The 25,933-nt window shown below is 41.3% G+C and overlaps 1 protein-coding gene across 3 annotated transcripts in view; it reads right to left on the bottom strand.

Moving 5' to 3' along the window:
- CAB39 (calcium binding protein 39) overlaps positions 1 to 25,606 on the bottom strand; it is a 41,211-nt gene extending 15,605 nt beyond the window's left edge. Inside the window, exons 1-2 of one of the 3 annotated variants that reach the window (XM_035544768.2) lie at positions 25,345 to 25,606; positions 5,818 to 5,974 (exon numbers count right to left, since the gene is read on the bottom strand). In XM_035544768.2, the coding sequence (XP_035400661.1) occupies positions 5,818 to 5,931 (114 nt within the window). In that variant the 5' untranslated portion in view covers positions 5,932 to 5,974; positions 25,345 to 25,606. Of the gene's footprint in view, positions 1 to 5,817; positions 5,975 to 13,811; positions 13,852 to 18,910; positions 19,188 to 25,344 lie in introns of those variants that run through there. The other 2 variants (XM_035544769.2, XM_050712565.1) reach the window with 2 other exon arrangements.
- Between the last annotated feature and the right edge of the window lie 327 nt (positions 25,607 to 25,933).

The raw sequence follows: 25,933 nt of genomic DNA, 5'->3' as shown, positions 1-25,933 counted from the left end.
CAGAGAGATGTTCTCGAAGCACACCAAGAAAAGAGGAAGAAATGATAAAGACTTCTACTGTAGTTTGTCCCTGCACACTAATTTAGAAAGCAAGATGAAGGAGAAAGAAATGCTGAGGTTTGAGGAGCTATCTATTTTAAGCAAGACAGTGGCAACATGGAGGACACACCTGCAGTTAAGAATGCCAGTGAAGAATTCTTCATACTGAGAATCCAGAAAACAGAGCACCCTCCCCAAACTTTAATGATCAGATGTAAAAGTTCTCCTTCAGTATCACTCCTAGACACTGTCAGCAACTGAAATACTTACAAACCAACAGGAAAAAATATACAGTGAATGCTTTTTCAAAAGAAGCCTTCTGCCCTAACATGAACATACAACTCAGTAGCTGCAAGAAGAGACACCAGGACTTGAATTTTTCTCATTGTCTTCACAACTGTCAAGACCATCTGCAGGTGCTTCACTTGATCTTGCAATGACACGCTGCTTTAGTGGTAATTAATGGTAAGAGACACAAAATTACAGAACAGCTTGGGTTGGAAGGCACCTCAGGAGACCATCAGTGTCCAGCCTCCTGGTTGAGGCACCACCAACCTCAAAGTCCTATCAAGTTGATCGGGATGACTCATGTTCAGCCATGTTCCGAACAGCTCCATCGGTGGTCACTCCATGACCACTCTGGGCAACCTGTGCCAATATTTGATCATTTTCATCACGAAAACATAAAGCAGACTTGCTTGTATCATCTCAACTTAGGCCAAACTATAATTTTTGGATATACACAAATATAGAAATATGAGGTTTTCTGAAAGTATTTTATTAATAATGAAGGTCTTTTGGTGCACAATGTATCTGTAGATGATGATATTTCTATATTCTCTCCTCTTCTACTCCAAAACTCAACATCAAAAGGACTAGAAAAACTCTTAAAAGCTTTTTCTAGAATCTCTCTCTACTCTCCTCATTTCCATGAACTCTCTAATGTATTACAGACACACAACATGCAGAGCTATTTTTACCATTTAAGATGCAGAATGGAATTTAGATAGCTACACCTGAAAATATAATGCTACATTAAATATCAAGTCAAGAGGTAAGTAAAAAAATGGTTAAAAATTCAAGACAGAAAAGGAAAGGCTAACTAGCATTACTTGTAAGATTTCCTGAGATACAGAGATCTAATCAGACATGGCATGTATTATATTTTTAATATATAAGCAGAATATGTTATATATATACAGGATACATATGTGTATTATATAGATCTCGATACTGAGAAAGAACAACTTTTCAGTTTTAGAAAGAAATTCTGTGACAAGTCACATTTCAAATTCAATAGTGCCAGATAATCAATAATGTCTGAGGATAAGTCAAACCCTAAAAGTAAAGCTTCAAGTAAGGAAAGCAAAAAGAGTATTTAATTCTCTTTTTTTTTTTTCTTCCAGTGATAGGAAGGTATCATATCAAAACAAGACACCATGAAGTCACATATATGATTGTCACAACAGAATCAGTTGCATGTCTTTATAGCTACAAATCACTATGGTTTATTCTATTCTCTGGGGGTATTTCACAGACACTCCCAAAATACCAAATACTTCATTTAGATTTGTACAACTTTAGTACTCCAGTTTTATCAAATAACAATCGTCTTTACTTAGAGAGCAGGAGAGCACAGTAGGCTCTAGACCTACAGCTAGGAGAGCCATCCACGTCAATAATGCAATTGCATAAATTGCACCATTAATGAAAACATTCATAAAAAAATGGAAACTACCTATAGTTTTCAGCCTGTATTTATCATTTTGTCTAGCCTATAGCTATATTTACCATAGGCAACTAACACAATTTTAATAGTTCTATTGAAATTGATTGGATTTTAAAACTCCTACAAAATCACAAAGTTCCTGTAAAATATGATTATCTACATCAATGCCACTAATTTAAAGGCATTAAGTTTAAAAATGATTGCACCAGATTTCAGCAGACATCTGTCATGAAGATAACATTAAAGAGCTAAGTTAAATTAGAAGAGAAGCCTGTCTTCTCCTCTAAAAAAAAAAAAAAGAAAGAAAAGGCAAACAAAAACCTTTGTCCCCAACTTTATCCTCTGGGTAACAGCCCCATGCGGTAGGCAGGGCAGAGCACTTAACCTTTAGCTTTCTCTCAACTATGAATTAATTGCATACATGTGCATAACAAGCTTAGAATTTCACTGCTTTGTAAATTTCACTGTTAACTCACTGAATGAAATCTGATCTCTGTCTGTGGGACCGGGTCATAATATTACACTGAAACCTGAATCAAATAAAATAGCATATTGCATTTTCCCATGCATATAGCATACAGTCCACTGTATTGAACTGTTTAAAGGGAGAGGGGGACATCCAGTTTTCTGGATTCATATTTCAGCCTAAAATCTATGGTGTGTTTCTTTTTTTTTTTTTTTTTTTTTTTGGCAATAGGGAACCTGCACAGGTTAAAAATGTGTCTGAGCCAATTATCAGGAAGCCCAAACCGGAGCTGTTATGAGCAGGTTAACCCAAGGTCAGAGGGTAGGGAAGAACAAGTCTATTACATGAGTAAATATTTACCTTCACGACAGTAAATGTGTGCCACAAACTAAATGAACTGGTAGAATAAAAATAAATGCTGAGGTAAGTCAAAAAGAGGAGGAAGAGATGAGAATGAAATACTAACTAATGTGCTAGCTCAGAGGTAGGTCCCATTTGTGTGAAAGGACTTTCCCTTCCCCTCTGCTTCCCTTCAGCCTCCTCTTTCTGAAAGAAAAAAAAAAATCAAGGAAAGGAAAACTAACAGTGTATGTGATGAACACTTTTTCAGTTATAAAGCACTTGTCATTTCAAGTTTCTGAAATTACTCTTCAAAAATAATACGAGAGTAAGCTATTGCCTCTATCCTAAGTAACAGGCTGCATCCAACACACCCAGAGTCGTGGTATGGAAGGCAGACTGTCAGCAGGGAGACACAGTCCAGCTTCTACAGGCACTTCAGATCTCATTTCCTAAGTATGTACTGCAAGCCTAAGTAATGTTTCAAAATGACCTGGAGAATTATCTGTTTACATTTTCTCCAGTATTCACACAGTTCAAAAAAAAAAAAAAAAAAAAGTAACATAGAACTAGAATTCACTTCTAAAGCTTCAGGTTTTTGTTTATAGAATAAATTGGGCAGTATTACAGAGTAGAATATTTCGTAACTGAACAAAATGCATCATGACCACTACTGTTATTTCACATCTTTTGCTGCAAAGAATCTGAGCAAAGAATCTGTTCAACAATAATTAATTAAAACTTTAACTTCTAAAGAAAATTATTCATATAATTCTTTTTCAAATTCTGTATTTCCAAGCATGCTTGGAAACCGATGGGAAGCACAGTAGAAAACTAAATACTTTCATAACAGCATTGTGCTGCTACTGCATGGTAAGACCTACTCTGAACTACACATGTGAAAACAAAGCACTGTCGTACTGCAGTAGAAAAGTACTGCTTTGTCTTTGGAACCTCAGCCAGATATACTGTATAAAACAGAAGGGCCTTTACAACAAATTTAATTTTGTAGAAGAAATACTTAAAACAATGATTAATATTTGAAACGTTTAGTTCACTTCAACATGTGCTGAAGTTTTTTTAGCTTAATTTACACGTTTCAAATTCCATATGTTCAATAGTAAAGAAAATATGTAACTGTGTACTTTGTTTTAAGAAATAAAGTAGAGTAGGACAAATAACATACACAAAAAGTAACACCCAAAAGGGTGTCCCCTTACTACAAAAAAGTAATCAACACTGAATACGCACCATGCTACTTGGGCTTGAAAATTCCGTTGTTATCTGACCCGCTACAAAAGCACAACCTGGAACAAACTAATAGACTGGTCAGGAAAAGGGCATGAATTCACCGTATTTAATCACAGCTGAATCTTCAAAGAAGTGACGACTGGCCTGTAGGTTATTGAAGACCTCTTACGTTTTAACCAAACTGAGAACCTGAGAGAAACTGCTACAACCACAGTCACCTTCATAGAGGTCTCGGCTTGCTAATGAACCAATTATTTCCTGAAGAACCTGTGCATGGACACATGGGGACAGGAGTTGTGAAAGTTCAGATTCATCAGCTCGTCCTCTTTGTGAACAATGAGGATGACAGAGGCCAGCACCACCCAGCTCAGTATCGTGAATGTCAGTATTTAACCCTCCTCGCATTTAACCTAGTGAACATGACTGGCCTTCTTTTCTCCTCCAAGCAGAATGTATTGTCTCCTATACGACACAGGATGTAACTCTGCAGGCTTGGTACTTTATTTCTTGTCAAAGCAGACCCATAAATGAGGTCTTTAAAGAAGATGGAGGTATGGGATTAAAGGCCAGCAAGAAGCAAATTGTACGTAATAATCTGTAGTTACAGCATCAAGAACAAGGCATGTGATGCTGCACACAGCTATGCATAATGGAATGAAGCTGGCCTGTTCCCTATTAGAGGTCTATGCAAAAAGAAAAAGATGACAAAAGAGCACAGATTTCAACACTAAGCCACATCTCCAGGAATTAACAATGAGGTTGATATGAAGGAAGCAGTGCCAAGTCTAATCTCAGACTCCTCAGAATGCATCTACTCCTCCTCTGCTGACAGATGGAGTCAGTTAATGGAGAAAGACGGAAAGAAGCAGCAAATGAAAATTCTCCCAGCTTTTATGCTAAGGCTCTGTCATGAACCAGGAAAAAAACTGCAATGAGACAAGAGCATGCACTCTGCACAGGACCACACAGCCCTAGTCCTAGGCAAGACAGAAAAAGCATTGAGGAAAAAAATACTATGGCACACTGCAAGAGACCTGGAACATAACACATCCCAGCACTGCAGTAGAGAATGCTGATCCCAGAGAGCATCAAGGTAAAGCCAGCAATTCAGTTAAGACCCAGATTCTCCTACACCTTAAACAGTAGTGCCAAACCTGGCTGAAACTGGATGAAGTGAGGCTGGCCACACTGCTTAGAAGACTGGTGAGCAAAGAAAAGACTGTGACTAATTTCTACGCTTGACTCTTTAAGGATGCCAAGACTGGCACAAAACAGTTAAATAGCCCTGGGAGAGGATCTGAAGAGGGTATCATAGCCTGCTTCAAAACCAGGGGGCGCTCGGGGGATGGGGAGGGTTTCATTTTCTTGTTTTGTTTTGGTTTGAGGGTGTTACTTTGGAAGTGTTAACATCTATGCTCTGCTGCTGAGTTTATCGGGAAAATCTTCATCTAAACAGTAAATGACCCTGTCAGACGAGTCAATAGGCAGGTTGCTGCTGCACACAGTCTGAATCCGAGGGTAATTTTTAGCGAAGCTATCACGACTACCAGTTGAGAAGCAAATGACTGTTGCAAGGCACAGATCCTGAAAGACAGGTACAGATTCTGAACTAGCAAACCATCCCATCTAAATGAAACTGCAGCAACACAGGAGCTTTACGCCATACCATCTTCCTGTGGACTGATGAAAAGGCAAGAGAGGGTGAGAGTACATACTCTGATAGCTATGGAGATGCAAAGCTCCTTGGTTTCAATAACAGCGCCACTCTGCTCTGTGACCATCGGCAAATTATTTTAAGTATCACATCATCTGCCAGTGGTATTAAAATGCAAAGCCGAACAACATGAAAAACACCATTTCAAAGGTACATAATAACCTATCCTTTATCAGAGTAGCATAAAAAAGAATTCCTAATTGATTCAGTGTAAACAGCTACACATTTCTTTTTTCCCCATTCAGATACTGTTTAAAAACTGAGAAGTCCCAACTGTACCTTCTCTGCCTTTTTGTCAGAGATATCTTGCTTTTCTAGAACCGCCATACTTTCCTTCAGGTTCTTCACTATGTCTGCTGGAGACTTGTGGGACTTGCCAAAAGGGAATGGCATGGTTGCGAGCCACTAGGTCTTCCTTCTATGGTTCCTGCTTCACCTGGAAGAGGAGGAAAAAAACAAGTATGTCAAAAACAGAAGCATAACAACACATGAAGATAGAGTACAGCAAAGGCATTCGTACGTGGAATAACCATTCCTGACAGTTAAACTACATAACCGTTATAAATAAAATAAATAAATAACCATTCCTGCCATCGCAAACTTACATGCTACCTGTGCTTCTAATTCTTTTAAAACACAAAATACAGAATCTAAGAACTCGCATTAAGATCATTCTCGTATGTTTCAAGAAGAAATTAAAGAGAACATCAATTGCAACCAAAGGCACATACTGTATGAATGTCACATATGGGGAAGACTAGCATGGATAAACTATCCCAATTAACGTTGTCAAGAAAAACACTTTGTTATATTAGGTCTTTGCCACAAGTCATCATGCCTCAGCTGCTCTGCAGTGACTGTCCAGGTACATGCTTTTACCCACAGTCACTCCATAACAAACGCCAAGTAGACAGCAAAGCCTACTTCTTTGCACAGGAGCTAGAAGCGTGACGCAGCTGAGCCTGCAGACAGCAGCTTATGCCTACATCATAACACTTGCTACGTCCTGTCTTTCTTGTACCAATATTGCTGTAACTTCATACTGAAATACAGTCTCCCCCCGACTCATTTCATGGGAAACCAACTTTGTCACCAATAACAAGGACTTAATAATAAGGTACTCAGAAACACTAAAACCAAACACCTGGCCCATCTTTTCAAAAAAATTCAATTTGTCTTATGGGAGCCATTTTCTTCCCTGAAATACTTGGCTCCTGAAACCAAGTACCTTTATTCCTCTGTGTATTTACATATATATATTTATTCACTTCTGTGTACAAAATAGACAAGTATTATTGGTATAAATGAGTATACAAAAGCGTTTGTTACTAAATACATATGCCCCCATTTTAACAACAATAAAAATTTCTTACAAGTGAATTTCATAAAACACATCTGGCACTTTTATCTAGGTAAAGAACAGGAAATCCTTCCTAAGAAATGGTGACAGTGCTACTTCTGCTAGACACAGGACAGTTGAAGCTGACAGAGCACAGATTACACAGTCATTACAAAGAAGAGATATTACCCTGAAAATTAGTAATTTCTACACTCACACAACGTCAGTAAGGTTAGTACCAAGTCGACCACAACTAGGATATGTTATCTAACTATCTAACACCAAGCACTTTGATCCTTGATAAAAATATTGTCTCTTTTGCTGTGAGCATCATTAAACTTGATCCTACTCAATTGTGTTACACAAGAATAAAAAAATACTGATTTTATGCTTATTTTTGAGTTATTTTGATATTTAATAATTTGGGCTGCTCCAAGGACAACAATAAAAAGATGAACAGAAGCTGCCAGATCTTTAGGCTGGAAAGTGTCCATAAGCACATATTTCAGGTAACCAGCTACAGACATCATCACCTCACTGTTTCATGCCTCCAACTGACCTACCGCAGCTGATGAAAAGCGCAAGTTAGGCAGTTTTTACATCAGATTACTTTCGGATAAAAGTAAGAAATAACAGCACGAAGGCAGCAACAAGACCCATCTACCAGCTACTTCCATTCTTTAAGAGGTCACAAAAACTTCGTTGTTTTTATTTTGCAGTATAACTGCCTACATCTAATAGTCTCTCTGCACTAATCTGCCCTAAGAAGAGGGTGTAAAACTGAAGTTACAAACACAGGACTGAATCCCTAAGGGATGAAGAAACAACCACAGGTCAACACTCAGACATCAGAATTTTATGCCTCAGCTTTGTCACATGTGAATGGAAGAGAAACCTATCCTAAGAAAAGCCCTACTTCTTATTACTACTAAATGAAAATGCAATGCCATTTAAAACAACGTTTAATGAAAATTATGCTATTTTCACATACTAGGACATTTTTCTTTCCTGTAAAGAGACAGGCGGGAAGTACAATTTCCCCACAACATAGATGGCATAACTCTAGCATCCCAGAAACATTTGAAATGTTCCCTTTATCCATCCCTTTGATTACCATCCCTGCCCAGTCAAGATGAGCCCTGAAAACAAAGCTGGATTCTTTCAGGCCTATCACCTCTGATAATAATAGAGCTTAACAACTGCCAGGTATATTCATTCTGAAAGTCGGTTATGCCCACGTAACATGGCAGGATTTGCTCAGAAAACTGCATGTTCTGAATTCCCTGGATTACATGTTAGAACAAAATAAAATCAAGTAGGAATTAAGACATTTCTTTTGAGAGGATAAAAACATAGAAAAAAAATACAGTATTACAATAATACAGAAACAGAATAAATATCAGACAGGAAAACGTTTCTCTACACTCATTTCTTGGTCACATCTAAGTTACTTCTAATCTAAACAACCACATGCATAACAGACATAACATATAAAGAATTGCAGCAAATAATTGTTCTTAAGCTCTGCCCACTATCTTGGCTTGCAGAACTAGGCTTTCCTCCAGATAGTGCTTCAACAACTAAAGAAGCCTCAGCAGTTTCTTTAAATTAACAATAGTCTAGCACTGACTTATTAAATGTTATGGGTTTCACATAAATCATACACACATGTATGTATACACAAGTCATAAACAACTTTATCTACTAGTACAGTTATTAGAAGACAATTAATAACAATCCATTAACATCTATTTATACTCAACTTTTTCACAAATCAGGTAAGTTTCTGTATGAATTTCTTACAAGCAATTTAGAAAATCAGGAAAGAACTGCCAGCCGCAGTAAGAAAGCAATCCACACGCTTGATTACCAAAGGTGGCATTTTGCTTCAAGATGTTTTATTATATAAAACTGAATAAATATGTCATTTCTGCTATTTCACTTTTATTACTGGAGGGAATGCCGTGGCACTGTCACAAACATCATTTGAGGCCTCAAAACCCTGAAGCAAAAATGTAGCACTGAAGAACCTGTGCCACATCCTGCCAGAAAAAGCAGGGACAGTCCTTCGTCCCGCAGAGATGTCCTTAACGCAGCGATGAGAACATACACAAACTGTTCCCTTTTTAGCCTAGTCAAACTACACCAACAAGCGCTCTGCAAACAATAGACAATGACAACATCTGTGTGAGATCGGAAAGAACTGCAAAGACCCACATCTGCAAAGTGAAAAAAAGGAAACAACACCAAATGACATTTTCTGTAAATATTTGAAGAACAGAGCTTACATCACATCAAATGATAATTGTTTCTTATTACCAGCACCTGGTTTCCTTGCAAATTCATCACAAAATTTTAATTGTAGCTTTCAAAAGCAACCACAGGACTCTTGAAGAATTAAACTGAGACAAGCACATGGGTGGCTCTGGGCTCTGCTGGGCTTCTTTGCTTAGTCTTACCTTCTGGGAAATCTCACTACTTTTATTCGTTTGTTAAAAGAAACCCTGGACAATATTACACAAGTGTCACGATTTCTTAGGCATGTATTTTTTTTATATTTCACCAATATTCAAGCACATCAAACCTAACGATATTTAGGGTCCCCAAAGTACTGGTGTCACAGTCAAATTTAGAAATCTTACATGACTTTATAAATCCCAACAGGCTGTCAAACAAAAATATGGCACGCAGCCAAACATCCAGAGATTTAAGTACAACTGACACAGAGCAACTGACACACACTCAGTCACACTGGGACATTTGGGCTTTTGTGATAACAAGAGATAGTAGTCCCACTGTTTCATGGAGTATATGATTTCCAGCTATGCCATGCGTCAGTATCCACGCACAGTTTGCTTTATATATAAGGCTTTTTATTTTTTTATTGACTACATTGACCACATAACCAATTAAAATCCAATTTAATATGTTCCATATATTGCCTTTTTAACTGAGCAGATAACGCTTAAAAGCATTTCTCTGTGACAACAATTATGTTCCAAAAAATTGCTGCAATAGCAAATATGAGAGCACAACACACAAATTTCTCTCTTTTAATATATTTTAATTCTCTAAAAATAGAACCGGTAGCCTGGAGTATGTTCTCTCTTCACTGTAATCTTTCTTTTATTTTGAACAGTGAGGAAATGTGCTGCCTATATAATAGTACAAATAAGCATTACAGTATAAATCATGGTTACTTAACAGCGGAAAGGTTTGATTTTGTTTTTAAATAAAGCATGTTGTAAGATGCCTGCATGACTATTTTCAAGCAATGTCCTGGTACAAGAAACAGCACAGTAATGCTGATGACTGCAATGACGTGAGAAAAGTTACTCACAGACACATGCGTAACAGGCACTGAGGTCTCAGTGATGCAGGCTTTTACAGCTGTGACAAAGCTAAAGGAATACTGGCAGTACAAGCTAAGAAACAAAAGCAAAATCAGCCCTTCCGCTTATCACATACCATGAATTTTCACAGCATAAAACAGTTATATACTTCCCCGCCTCACAGAAGTATAATGCATAAATAAAGCATCAAATGAATCGAAATATTCACACTATTCCAGCTCAGGAGAATAAAAGTCTGCTTTTAGACTAGAACAGTTTGGTTGGAAGGGACCCACCCAGCCCACCAGCCACCTGCCTGACCACCGCAGGGCTCCCCAGAAGCTGACGCCTGTCAGAGCGGGCACCGTCCCAGCGCCTCTCCAACACCGACAGGCCCAGGGCACCAAGCACCTCTCTGGGAAGCCTGTCCCGGTGTCCGGCTCCCCTCACGGTGAAGGGATTTCCCCCGCTGTCCAGCCCCAGCCTCCCCTGGTGCAGCTCTGGGCCATCCTCTGGGCCTGCCTCTGCCTCCCCTCCTCAGGGAGCTGAGGGAGCAGCGAGGCCACCCCTCAGCCTCAGCCTCTCCTCACAGGATGTGTCCTCCCACCCTCCTGCCAGCTCTGCTGCCCTCCTCTGGGTGCTCTCAAGAGCCTCGACATCCTTTTGATGTCGTGGAGCCCAGAACTGCCCACGATATTCACGGTGAGGCCGCACCGATCCTAAATATAGCAGCAAAGTCACCTCTGCTGACCAGCCGGCTGTGCTGTGTTTAATGCACCCTGAAAGGCAGTCTGCCTGCTTGGCTTTTCAGCCCATGCAAAATGGTACTTGAACAGCGTACAAAAAAAATCTCATTCCCAATTTAATGAAACAGCCAGCTAGAATCATCTCAATTTCTTGTTCTATTGTAGGCCTCACAGTTTAATGTGGTATTTCTCTTGCTTCCCTTAAAATAAATTGCACCATATTAAGCCTTCAGCTAGATCCTGTTGCTTTCCTTACATGAAAAGAGTTTACGGTGACTGCTTTTATTAAACTCCTAATGAGGGAGGAGAAAAAAAAAAAAAAAAAAAAACAACCTTCAGCCACTTTCTGGTTACAACTGCACACACCAAAAAAATTCCAGCCCAGTGAAAGCATACATACAACATCCAGTTAACGTGCGCCTAAGATCCAGAATTTATCTCTTCCTGACAAAACTTGCTGCATCTTACTAAGGAGAGGTATGTTCATACTAACAATTTAATGTAGCAAGAGTGTGTGTCCTAAGAGAAGTGATTTATCTTAAGAACCCATTCTTCTGTTGAATGCCTCTTGGATTCATGAGGATCAGTAAGCCAATATTAAAGACAATAACAACGTAAATCAGTTTTCATCTCATGTTACTGTTATTTCAGCTAGAATTCACCACTATGAAGGCTGGTTGGAATAATAAAAACAGATATAACTCAAGAAATCATGCATTTTTTAAAGGCACTGCTTCACTCATGACACGCACAGCAATTGGAAGGAAGACTGACAGCTACCCCTTTGATCCAAGAACCAGTTTTTATGCAAGCTACTGTACTCTTTGGGAAAAAAAAAAATCAAGTACTTCAAAGACAGCAGCAGACATCATATGAGCTACTGAGCCCTCCTGCACAAGATGACAGAATTTTACTGCTCCTCTTGGTGTTTAGCCATGGTTAAGTCACTGGCTGCCCTCTCCATCAGTACTGTCACTGCCAAGAACGGCAGCTGCCCAGCTCAGCTCCACGGCATGGCACGGCACCCAGCTACCTCCCCAAAGCAACCAAAACCCACTGCCAACTCATTTCTGGTTACAGCACATCTTCCAGGAAGGCCTCACCGCTCCTAAATGCAGAACTGCAGTTGACCAAAGGCAGCAGCCATCATTTCCTTCAGTGTAAACTTAAATTGGGTACTCGTATTCATCATTAAAACATTATTCCACGTTGTTCGCATGCTGTCATCTACTGCATCTTTCAGTACCCTGGTTCTGGATATGTGTTCTTCCACTAGATCAAGCAATTTTCTAGAGCCTAGGCACGGCACAAAGATCATTTCTCAGTTCCCTTTTTGATGAGCTAAACAAACTGGTACATGAGAGTCTCATACCCAAACACATCTAAATAGCGTAACTTATTAATACAATACACATGCAAAACCTTCGTATCATGGAGGAAATGAGGCTGTTAAAGACCATAAGCCACACCTCAAACTATTTCAGAGCTTCAGAATAAGCTATTTAGTATAACCATGACTTTACTTGCATAAGCATGCCATTAACAAAATGCCTATGATGGTAAATAATAATTACTGGCACTACCAGCTGGTGAAATTTAAGAGTATACTATGACTCTAAGGTATTTTTGCTATTCTCTAGATACTTCTGCACATCTTTTCAGCACTTCTTTCAAGATAATTTTATTTTATCCACATTTTAATGTGGACACAAGGACTGCATCAGCTGTCTTACATATATGAAGTAACACACTTGATATCATCGATTGCTTTAGCCACGTACTTACATCAAGATCTGTTGAACAGTTCCAATATTAGAACAGTTTGGATCTGTTTTAATACTTTGTGAGGAATATGCCATTAAACACTAGCATCTTCTTTAAAATTCATTATCAACTTATTCCATCAGGTCTGCAGCATGCAAAAGCTTTAATCTGATTCAACAGCAGTTTCACAACTCTGCATTACAGAATTCTTTGTGGTCTGACCCATTTAAAGATGAAAATGGGGGGAAAAAACCTTCTATTTAAGAATGGTAACTTATTTCAGAGAAAAATGAAAACCCTGAACAAAACAAAATTCTCTGCTGTAACAGGAATGAACAATTGAGAGAACAGAAAAGATCAATTCAACAGATTCAGAAAAGACAGAAAATTGGAAAATAAATGTATATTTAAAAATGAAATAGATTATATGAGACAGCTTCTTCCTTTGTGAAAATTTCTAACAAATTAAGTTCCCAGCAGTTCACAGCCCTGCTTGTTTCTTTAGCACCAAATGCCAGCTGATTCCTTTTCATTAACCAGACTTCTCTCTTGCCATTCAATTACTTTACTGATCCTTCTTCAAGAGCCTACTTCTCTAGCAGACATCTGCATCCTGCTGGGGAAGACGAGGGCAGCTGCTAGCATTAGTCTCTACTAGCTCCTAAAACTACACTCTACTTTGTGACTGGTACATTACTTTATTCATTGCATTTTAACACTCTGCTACAGATCTTTTTCAGAAACTGCGCAGAAATTGTTTTTAAATAAGGTTGCTGTACTTAAGGGGCTTCAGAGATCCAGCATAAGCACAAAAGCTTGTTAGTACTAATACCTAGTATCTAAAATCCTAGTTCTTTCTCCATATTCAAGAAAATCTTATGACTCAGCTTCTTTCCCTGGTGTGCTGTTTAGAGTCACCCCACCCACTCATTTCCCCACAAATCTTACTGCTATACTGCAATATGGTATACAGACAAGCATACTGATGCCTCACCCATTCCTTGGTAAGCTTAAATATATGTATATATTTACAATTGCACCACAGAAAGTAACTTGTCTCTCTAACAAACTGTTCAAGAAGAAAGAACTTACTTCGAGCTTAAAGAAGTGCTGTACGACAGTATGCCCACTTCTAGTGAGGTTGAAGGTCAAATAAATTTCTCATAACCTGGCATTATAGTCAACCCCCTGATGGCTCAGATGCCTTTACCACATCATCACAAAACCCAGAATATTTGTTACATGACAAAAAGCTCTGCAATTATGTACATGCCATTCTACTCACCCTTGGAAGCAAAAATGCAAAGCTAGTCTCCATTGTAACTATTTCTGTTCTACTGAATTATTCTTGTTCCTTCCTAGAGGTTTGCCTTTCGTATCAGATTTTTTTATATGCATTTAAGGGTTAATTTTGAGAGGCAAGAACTGGCAAAAAGGGAGGTAGAAAGTACACTGCAAGTTTAATCTCTGCCTTCACATGTTGCAATATGGTCTACAGTGTACACGTTCCAGTCACTTAATAGAATTGTATGAAGTTTAACATCAAAAATTGCACAAACGAAGCGCAAGAAACCCCACTAGCACCACAATATCAGGGCTTAGTTTTTAAAACAGAAAGCCGTTGCAATGGACACAAGAAAAACAGATTACCTGAAACATGAGTTAATTACTTAAGGAAGGAAGCCGCCAACCATAATTATTATTACAAGATAGGAAGGTAAAATGTACATGCACTTTTTGGAGGTTTTCCTTTTAAGAGAAACTGAAAACAGCTGAGCTACAAGAACGATCCTGTGGCTGCTCAGGGTGCAATCCTCTATGGTGCAATTTTCTTCAGAGAATATTCCCTCAAAAAAAAAAAAAAAAACGAAAAAAAATCATACTCAGTAAAGCCATTCGTTACAAGTACAAGTAACTAAAGCTAGGAAATAAATTTCAGAATGGATTAAAAATTTGCCTAAACAGTAAGCCGCAGTAAGAACTACGTTACAGTATTGCTTTTTAAAATAGCGTTAAGAAAAACAACAATATTTTGCCCACGGTTCCCTTACTTCCTTTGGAGACCAAGTTCTGTGGCCTGCTAGAAACTGTTAATGCTCAACCTGAGTCCATCCAGGTTCAACACATCATAGCTCTTCATGTAATTTATCTGAAGAATGCCAGGATCATTAATAAATATAACCTACACAGGAACAAGATCACTTAAGGAACGACAACGTTACGACACTAAGTTAATGGGCTATTAAACAACGATCCAGACTTAGCTCAGGAACAGCCTAACACCACCCAGTTAAGAACTAGGAAGATATATTGGGGAGTGTCCATTTTACCTAAATGATTCCTACCAGGCACTGTCCGAGGCAGAACACGAGCTACACCTCTCTGCCTTGACATGGCGTGCCTGTTAGGGCTTCCCTTCCAAAAGAATGAATCTGGGAGTTCACAATTAAAGGCTATTTATGTTAGACTACCATACAATTCACCTCAATCCCAACAGTCATTTAAAAACTAGCTGAGATGACAAGCAGTCAAGTATAGCTTAATGTCCCTAGGCTTACTTCTGTGCATTAGCCTGACATAAGTAGGGCAGAAACCAAGTAACAACATGCACCACAAGCTGCACCACAAAAAGATGTCGAGTCAATTGGTCAAACCCCGAGAGGTGACTCGGAAACCACAGGTGACTCCTTGTTTCTGCCGTTTTTAACTCTATTGAGAGATCTCGTTGGCACGACACAAAGATTAACAAGTAAATTATTCTGAGATCAACTCTCACGAATCCAAGCTGATTCCTGCTACACGAAACCGAAAGAACTTGGCACTTTATTCAATGATTACGTATCTCCTCTGTGCAAGGGAGTTCCTGACAAATAACCTATGGGAGTTACACACTGAGTCATGAAGTGGGAGAGGGTAATCAATAAACAAGTCAGAATCATGACCCCGCCGTGTTTGTGAATCCTTTCCTTCTAGTTCATTACATCCTCATTCGGTAAAGAGAAAGAGCTGCTCAGTAGATTTTGTCCTTCAGTCATCTCTTACCTAGTGCTAGGAGCTGATGGACAGGCAATATCTGAGCTGATCCATAAGGTCACTATTCATTTGACAAGCTTGCATTCTGTCAAACCTTTATTTTTTCCCTGGCATTCAAGACACGGTTTTGATGACAATACAAAGAGTTTACTGACACAGCTGTGTTGCTAAACCCTAGTAGTGCAGATACAGCTTGTATGAGTTAAAAAGAAAAAAAACCACTGACCGTTATAACAGGACTTGCCTGGTGTAAGTACATTATAAATGAGTGCTCTTGCCTTCACACTTCTAACGAGTACTGGTGCCACCACAAACCGAGTGTCCAATTTGCCCAAGGCAGATGCGGAGATAGTTTTTAGTATGGACCTTCCAGCAAGCTTATCCTCAGATGAAAACTCCTGCTTCTTCCTGAGAGCACTGTATAAAGGACAATGTGACAGATGGGAAAACAGTGCTAAGATCGGCAAAATCCGAGGCTAGCCAGAAGAAACCTGTCTTTTTCCTTAAATACTCAAGATCAACAATTAGTTTTCACATGGCATCACTTGAAACAGCAAAAAAATCAAGACACGTTATAGGCCTGAACACATCTGTGACATTCAGATGTACACCTCCTTGCTACCGAGATGTCCTTGTGTTTACAAGAGAAGAACTTAGGAAAAGTAGCTGGCTGAAATTTAGCCTGAACAAAACTGTCATGGGTTCAGGAACGAGAATACACATTAACAGTATCTCCCTTTTTGACTAAGTTTTGAACTCATTATTGAATTGATGATTAAATTATGTGCCATGATAAAAACAATCAAACAAAAAAAAGAACTTTAAGAAAGTATAACTCTCTTCTTTCTCCCAAGAACAGAACCAGCCCCAGCGATACAGAAACCCCACCAAAGTCATTTCAAGACAATGATACACCTAAACTGCTGTATGGAAGTCTCCTTTATGCAGTTCTCACAAATCAGCTGTTTCCACTGCCAGTTCACACGTTTGGCCTACATCTGCAAAGTCGCAAATGGATTCGACTTCTGCTACCTAAACCACATCACGCCTACAATGCCAAGACAGGTGTGTTCCTCTTGGGCAAGGCAGAGCACAGACAGATATACTTAAGGGCAAAGAGGATACCTGCTAGTGTTAGGAGAACTATGTGCTGTAACAACGGCACAAGCCTTCAGGAAGGATTAGGCGAGGACCAGAATTTTAACACCATGCCATTGTATTTTCCTTCTGTAGCAAATATTTTGGGGCAGAGGGAAGGAAATCTCACTTTAACCCCTCACTCCATGTTATTAAATGCTATGTAGCATAGGAAACAAGGAGAAAGATCTAGATTGCCCCCTAAAAGAGTCCAAGCTCTTGCCATGCCAACATAATTATGAGCCATTGTGATTACTCACCAGGCATTAGTTCACAAAACATAACTAAGAGCAGCGCTGCAAACAGCTGGTACGTTCTGTATCGGAGTCAGCATCTCCTGCAAAAATGCTTTGAGAGCTGCCAGTCTAGAGACAGCAGGTAAGAAATGGGGCTTGGAACAAGAAACAACTAATATTACGCCAAGTGGCACTGGAAAAAATGAAGCGTCTCTGAGGGACAGAGTTCCCCTTATCTGATCTGCTATGAAAAGCTGGACTGGAAAAAGGAACTATCAAATTGTTTCACAATACTAAAATAAGAGCTCCCAACTTTCCTCTAACGCAGTTACTGTATAAAGCTACCAAGAGAAACTTGAACACTAGCAGAAATTATCATCTCTAAAAGTTTATGCAAGGAAATCGGGTAATATAATCAGCACCTCTAGAAATAATAAAAAAAAATAACGCACCTACCAAAACTCACAACCTTGGTAAACTGTCAAGTTATTCAAAAGCTTTAATTGTCTCAAAAAATATTTTCTATGCTAAAAGACTTGTAATCTTGAAGGTGAGACAAATCACTCTCCAAAACATTTTCTATACTCTAGTTCTGCTTTCAACAATAAAAGTAATTCCTGTGTTAGGAAAATGCCAAATTTAAGAAGGACTGAATAAATTCATGCTTTTTGGACACTGGCTTAAGACCATAAACCTAAGGTTTGGCTGCAGTAAAAATGTACTATTGGTTATAAATTCTACAAGATAATCTGCAATGGTATGCTTAAAATTTCTGAAAAATACAAAAATATAATGCGTGCAGTAACAATTTCAGAATCTGATCAACTACCCATGAGAGACAGAAGTAAAACCGGGGACTTCATACAATTCAGATACCTATTAATTTTATTTATTTTTACTACTAAGTCAAAAAACTTTAAGTAAACTTAATGTGAAAGACAGTGCATTTTATTGCTTGTCGAGCTATCCGGATTTCCCTTTTAGCTCCTAAAATATAATTTTTAATTTTCTCATTCAATACAAAACACAAAGTTCTCAAACTGCACTTTAATTTGGTTATCTAATCTACAGACTTTGCACAAAGTCAGATTTTCTCAGTTTTGATATAAATGTTGGAGGCACAAATCCGCAACACTCAAAGTTAGAGTACCATAATAAACAGAAGTGACAAGTTGTAGAAACTTCCGCTGTCCTTACCAAGGATGTTTAACACTTGCAAGGCATTCTGAAAGTTACAAATAACGCATTTACAGACTGAAGATTCCGTATTTGTGGCCAACAATCCTTCTCCTTGTTCGCTGAAGTGCTCAAGAACAGCTAATTCTGAGAGACAGATTTGACATTTCTTCCTCAATTTCATACCGTTAAGCTCTCTATCTGCAAAAATACACGAGGGTGACTGCCAGTGCCAGAGTGAGTGCACAACTACTTCTCACAGTCCGCTCCAACCACTCGACAGTAGCAATGCAGTGCAGTTCCTATGGGAAGCAAAACAAGCCTTGCATGGTCAGTCTCAAGGGAAAAGCATCATCCATCTTCTGTTGGAGGTACGTTATAAACCCATGCTTATATGGCTCTTGGGTTTTTTATGTATAGACACACGTGCACATATGTACATGGAGGTTCCCAACAGCAATGAAAGCTCAGCAAACCGAGTTCATTTTCCTTTAAGCTACATAAAAATGTATACACACAGGCAGGAAGGAATAAACACAACCACCAGGTAGAAAGAACAACCAAATAGCACACAGTCCCTCGGCTAAGTACAAAGAAAACTGAGAAAACCTTTCAGAGAATCCAGAACTTTGGCGCATCCATGGGTCTGTCACCCTACCAACCGCAGGATCCTGTACAACCGCTATGAAGTTTTTGTGACTTTTCTTGGAAAACGTTTCAGGTTCATGGAACAGAGGCTTTCTTCGCTCCAGGGATGTTGATCCCCGCACCGCAGCACGTGGTGTAAGAGTCTCACCGGTCAGACGGCGCAGCTCGGCCAGAGCCCTGCCCCAGTGCCCTGCGAATGGAGGCGGCTCCAAGCAGGAAAACTGTTTACCCTGGCTCCACCCTGTTACAGAGCGAGCAGAGTTTAAATATTGCTCAACCTCAATTATGGATGTAAAACGGAAACATATTAGTCAATACCAATGAGTCAATACGCTGCTTTTCTTAGAGATTACAAATCTCAATCACCACGTCCAGAGGAGCGCTCGCCCAGGTACCGCGGGGCACTGCCAGGACGGCACCGTAGGAGCGCGGCCGCTTCCCCTCGCCCACCGGGCCCAGCGCTGCCAAGGGCCTGCAGTGCCCGTGGGCTTCAGCTGTGCTTAGGGAGCCGGGCCCCCCGAGCCCAACAGTACCAGATTTTAGTTCTCCTATTTACCTCGGTTATTTCGGTTTTCCTCAATCGTGTTTTCCTGAGAGAAGCCTTCATTCATTCCACCAACAGACTAGCTGCTAAAGAGATTTTTCCAGAGGAACTTTTCCCAGTTTATTTCTTAAGTTGGAAAGTGTGCAGCAAGGCAGACGACAGCAAAATCAGGTCCCTCAGTCGAGCCCAAGTGCTGTCTCATTAGACAAGACAGTGACACTACCCCAGTGCCTAACAGTGCTCAAGTATTCATCCCCTCCTGGGAGCCCAAAATGAGATCCCCAGACTAACAGCTAACACCACGGCCAAAGGCGATGCATCAGAACAGCCCAAGTGGTTTCCAGCTGCTCCTCCAGAACATCACAAGCCTCCTGCCTGTCTTGGGCACATCCCTTAAAGCACCTAACACGCCGCCAGACAGACACCCACATTTAGGGAACCGAATCTCACACCGTGAACGGAAGCTGCTGGAAAAGAAGCTTTCAAAGCACAAGCTGTTGAGTGCCAGATAACACGCTCAACATCACGTACCCAAACGCAGGAGAAAATTGCTCGTGATTAAGCATCATCACCTGAAAAAGGGGGGAGAATCACCACCCTGTGAAGAACAGGAGGAAAGTTGCTTTCATTAGTATCTGTGAAGCCACAAAAAAGAGGGACCTCGGTCCTCCTTTCCTCAGAAAACTGTCCTAGTAAGATACAATAAAGCAAACACCAAATACTACATCGTGACTGAACAAGTCACAATGGGCAAAGGATGCCCATTCACTGCGCATTCCCTTGTGCACTGACTGAACAAGTGGTCCTGCTGGAAAAAAAATGAAAACAATCAAACTTTCTGTACCACATCAGCATAAGTGAAGGAAATTGATGTTCTGGTTATTTCAGAGTCAACTTTTGAGAGATTAACTTTACTTTCTCAACATTTTCCTAGTAACGTGCTGAACAAAGCCTTTATCAAGAAGTGCATTAAGCTCTCTGCTAGCAGCTCTCTTTAAATTCCCCATGAAGTTTCTCCATTGCTGCCAATCTCTGCTCAGAAGAAACCTAGGACTCGATTAGCAGGTGTTACAGGTTAGAGGAACGATGCATTCATAAACTGTGTGGGAGAGGCTTCCCAGCGCTCATCCAGGTTACATTCACTGCATGTCAGTATCCCGAAGGTCTCAGGTAGAACAAAAGCCCCCGGATTTTCTTTCCTAAAATCGTACTTCTCTGCAAACAAGCCTTTCTTCTGCTTTTCTGTTGCTGTTCTGATCTACAGATGATGTTATGCACGAATTCATTTTTAAAAGCTGTTAAAATGCATCAGGCAAAAAAGATCTTTTGACATATATTACAAGTATGACCTACTAAAGCAGTGACGTGCATGTTTTACATGTAGTAATCAAAGAAAAATATAATGACATAAATAACTTTTGCCTCGTTTCTACCACTGTAGCAAGAGCTCCCAAAACCGCCTACCCGGGGCGAGAGGTCAGACTCCCTTGCAGCAGGATGCTCTGAAGCACGAGCAGCACAGACCCACCGCATCACACGGAAGGCTGCTGGTATTTCAATGCCCATGGATTCTTTTTAAGGCAAATCCCTCAGCAGATACACTGGGAAGTTGAGTACTTCTGAACAAAGACGTTAAAAAGGCACCCGACCACGATAAGCCTTTCTAGGCGAGCCACTGGCCAGAGGAGCAAAGAGAAAAGCGATAGCGAAAGCAGCATCAGTCTCCTGTGTCGTAACACAGCTCACCTCACAGGAGGTAAGGCATTTCACATACTCAAATAACCGAACATAAGTACTTCTCTTACAATCACACATATTCAATTCTGTGAAAAGTTGCCATTAATTCAATTTAATTTATAGCCAAGTCATATCCTAGCTACATTAATGTCACGTTTCCAATCTTGCAGTGTTTCAGTCAAACTTTTAGTTAACGAATTATGTCTTGTTACTGAAATAATGCATCAATATAAATTGATAAGAAAAATAAACACAATAGGGTAAGGTTCAAAAGCAATTAATTTTTCTATGTGAGATACTGAAAGTATACCTGAATATTATTTTAAAATAAGTCCAAGCAGTAACTCCTAAATAACTTCATCAAAAGATACTTCTGAACTTAGAAAACCGAGTTTCAGTATTACTAGAGCTCTGTACTAATTCCAACCTCTCCTTTTTTGAGCTCTCTTTACAAAGACATATTTAACTTTTCAGTAATTAATTCTCTAAGCTTTTGAAGGGAAGGGAAGAATTACAAAGCAAATGGATCTTTAAAAATCAACTAGATATTTTACCAGGAGGAGGAGATTTTTAATAAACAGAAGGATTAGCTAGAACATTCAGTAATGTCCCCTCTCATTTTATGCCCTTGTGGATGGACTTAAAATGTGCTTCTTTTTAGCATATTTGAAATCCACAGTCAGGAACTTATACTGTCTTCTGACTATGAAACGTTAGCTAGAATACCCAAAACAAGGGAGTTAAAAAGCAAATTGCAGTTGTTTATTTAAACCTAAGAAATTTACTTTCTAAATTAATGTTATCTGAGAAATGCAGGCCATGAAGGCTGCTGAGGAATAACCAGAGTTATTCCTGTAAACACACAGCTTTTTGGCTCTTTCCAGTTTGGTTCAAACCCGAATTCAACCCTTCACAAAGAGCATTTAAAATGGGGACAGCCGAATGTGTCATTTTACCATGAGGTGGAATAGCAAAAGCATGTAAATCTGCTCAGGCTAAAGAAAGACCAAACTCACATGACACCGGTTTAAGCCTTAAGTACTACTGAAGCATGCATATAAAAGCCTAGATCAAGTCCGTTAAAATAATTCAAGACATCATCATCTTCTAATTTAACCGGGGCGTTCGCGCTTGGGCTGGGGGGGGAAGAGGCAGCGATCTCAGCGTAAAGTTTCACCTCCCAGCAGAAGACATTTGCGTCCCTGCGGCCGATACTTCTGCACCTCACAGTGCGAGAAGCACAACGCTGACCGAACGAACACACGGGGACAGGGGGAGCTCAGGCAGAAGGGACTGAGCGCGGAGCTGCCAAACAACTCGCCCTAATAAGCACCCTAAATTAGAAAACAAACTAGCAACGTGACATTTTAAAAGTTCTCCTGCTACAACAGCGCAACCTCAAGCACTCACAGCAACAGGAATTTTTCATCTTGCTTGAGGTTCATCTACAGTTACAAAAACCTACAGGTACAGTGAATGCTAAGACTGAAGATCACTGAACAACCAGAGAGGTTTTTGTTCAAAGTAATTAATACTTGGCTACAATTTGCAGATAAAAAGAAGGGGTTAAAGTGCACACAGCTGACTATTTCCATACCAGAAATTGTTAAATGGACACGATTTCAATTATACAACTTTGAAAATATGATATTTGAACTGCAACTCATATTTTTGCTTTGCACATTATTCACATAAAAGAGCTGCACACTGTTGTGGCACTATTAATTTGGAAGGAGCAGATGACTCAAATCTTATTTTTGATAGAAAGCTGCAAGATGCCTCCAATTAGACAAAGGTAATCACACTTTAATAGCTGCTCTTGTAATTAAACCGTATTATAAAGTGTCAGAATTACAGAAAAGCAGGGCCAGAAGGGAATTCAGAAGGTGATCCAGACTCCTTCCTACCCCCTGCTTCAAGCTAGCATCAACCATTAGCGTGCCGTTCCAAAACTCCACATGCGGTAAAAAACATGACAGCATTTTACCTAACGTCTATAGCCTCTAAGTACGTTAACAGGTATTATCAAAGCTTTGAGAAATATTTAATACAAAAATTCAGGCCGCAAAGAAGCTCATTAAAAAAAAAATCTGCAAAAACTCAAATAACACAGAACTGATTCAGAAGTGGGGACGCTGGACGGTAATTCCAGCATTCACAAAAACACGTTAAAAACTAGGAAGTGTAGTGCACATAGCACAATAGTAAGGTCTCATTTGACTACCATCAGTTAATTAATAAGAAGGTAACTCACTAGCTTCCATGATAGAATGCAAAACAGATATCATTCCCTCCTGAATAAATGTTTTGTAAAGGCAATCAAGGAATTCGAAGAGGTGGAGTTACCTTAATATTGTCGCACCCCCCTGGGAATACACATTTGCCTGTGCTTGATAATACCCAAAGAGCATAATTATCTCTCCAAGACATATTGTCACAAAGTATTACTTAGCTGGCGCTTTTACTTAGTCTCCTTTATTTGTAAAAATACATACATCCGCAGTAAACATGAATTCTGTTTTGTAGCACTGCTTTTCAACACTCTGTAGCCATGCATTAAAAGCCTACAGAAGGCATCAAAGTTTCAGAGCTCCGAGTCACTAAGAGAGAATGCAATCAACTTGAAAAATAAACGCTCTCAGCATTTAGAAACATTCAGCAGCACGTTACTGCACACATACAAACTCCAGACACAACCTCCTCCTGCATAAAGGCACCTCTTTGGCCTGAGCGAAGAAAATCCCTACCACCACCACCTACACTGCACTACCATCAGGATGAGCGTTTACGTACAAGAAAACGTGCGCCGAGTGCATGCTACCTGGCTGACTCAGGAGGTCCTCGTGTCACAAGACAACCAGGAAGCTAGCTGTAAAATATAATTTCCTACAGCTGTGAGTCAATGACAGACAGGATCCTACCAAGACTTGGTAGCATCAGGTGCTGCCCTGGTGCATCAGGCCGTTCTTATGAAGCTGGCAAGCTGTTGTCATTACTTATGGCAACTAAAAAAGTCACTTCTGACACCAAAACAGGCACCATGCTTATCCTAATTCTCGTGGTATTTCTTGGCCTTTTTTCTTCTCTCCAGTTAAATACAAGTGCTACATCAAGAGGTATTAGGTTATACATATTAACTGAAGTCACACACTGTCTGACAGAGTAAAAATCTGCTATTTACAAGTTTAGATGCTGAGGTGCAAGCTCAGGATGTGACACTTCCTCTGTCACTGTATGATTTCAGGAGCTCCTAGCACTGAAAGGAAGACACGCTTCCTGGTGATGAGCTACCACGCTGAAAGGAAAACACCGGGCCCTGCCTTGCAGTTTCTGATAGGTAAGTTAAAAAACCACACACACAAAAAACCTCCGCAGTATCTTGATGCTAATCAAATTTCATTTCTGATCTACATTTAAACTGCTTCTCCAAGCATTGTTACTCGCCTCCCTGGAATGAAGGAGCCTAGGTCGTGTAATTTAATCTTTGACTCACCGTGCAAATTAAATCACACCATTCTCATAAGCCAGCATACAGCTTTTAAATAAATCATACGCACCTAGCATGATCGCTTCCAAAAAATTTACATTACTTTTAAGAAAACAAACAAGAAATGCTGAACGCTTCCTAGTTTCAAGACTAGCAGCACGTCACAGAACTGTAGGGGAAATAAAGCACGAAAAACTTTTTTTTATTTTTTACTTTTAACGGAAGAGAGAGATCGCGCTGCGTCAGCTTCCAGCGGGGGGGTCCGCCGCGTAAATAAAGCAGAAGGTGTTCTGGGCACACGCAGCTATCGCCGCGCGGAGGCCCGGCAGGGCTCCCAAGGCGCCGAACAATTGTAGGAAGAGGCCCGGGCGCCGGCCGTTGGGAGCAGCGCCCCGAGCCCGCGCCCGGCAGCACCACACGGGCAGCAACGAGCGGCCGGGTCGGGCCCCGCCGCCGCGCAGCGCCCCGCAGGCACCGGGGGAGGCCGCAGCGCCCGGCCCCGGCCCCGCACCTCGCTCCCGCCCGGCAGCCGCGGAGCCCCCGGGGAAGCCGGCACCGGCCGCGCCTCGCCCCGCTGCTCCGCCCCGCTCCGCTCCGCTCCCGCACCGCCGCCCCCCGCCTCGGTACCTGGCCCGCGGCCTGGCGCCTCCTCGGCGGCGTGTCCGTGTCCGGCGGGGCCTGCCCCTGCCCCTGCCCCTGGCGCGGCCCGACCGCCCGGCTCCGGCTCCGGCTCCGGCGGCTGCAGGCAGAGGCGCGGCCCGGCCCCCGCCCCCCCGGCCCGCGGTGCTGCTGCGCCGCAGCGGCCCCGTCCCTGGCCCCGTCCCTCGGCCGGCGGCGGAGCGCGGCGAGCGGCCGGCGGCGGCGGCAGCAGCAGCGGCGGAGCGCGGCCTCTCTTCCGCCCGCCGCCGCCCGCCGCCGCCCCCTGGCGGAGCGGAGGGACGAGGCCGAGGCCGCCGCCCCGCTCGGGCCCGGCCTGAGGCGGGCGGCCCGGGGCCGGGGCCGGGGCCGGCGGTGTGGCCGCGCTGAGAGGCCCGGGAGGGGCGGAACGGCGGGGGGCGGCCCCTGCAGGGCGCTGCTGTGGCAGGGACGGGCAGAAACGGGGAAAGGGCGCGAGGGGGAGAAAGAGCCCCTGGTTAGAAATCGTGGAATCACAGAACGGCTTGGGGTGGAAGGAGCCTGAAGGAGCCCCTGGTTCCGGCCCCCTGCCCCCAGCCCA

This window comes from Cygnus atratus, chromosome 9 (assembly GCF_013377495.2).
Source record: "Cygnus atratus isolate AKBS03 ecotype Queensland, Australia chromosome 9, CAtr_DNAZoo_HiC_assembly, whole genome shotgun sequence".
Taxonomy (NCBI): domain Eukaryota; kingdom Metazoa; phylum Chordata; class Aves; order Anseriformes; family Anatidae; genus Cygnus; species Cygnus atratus.
Note: the sequence above shows the minus strand (reverse complement) of the source record. Positions and strands in the feature narration are given on the sequence as shown.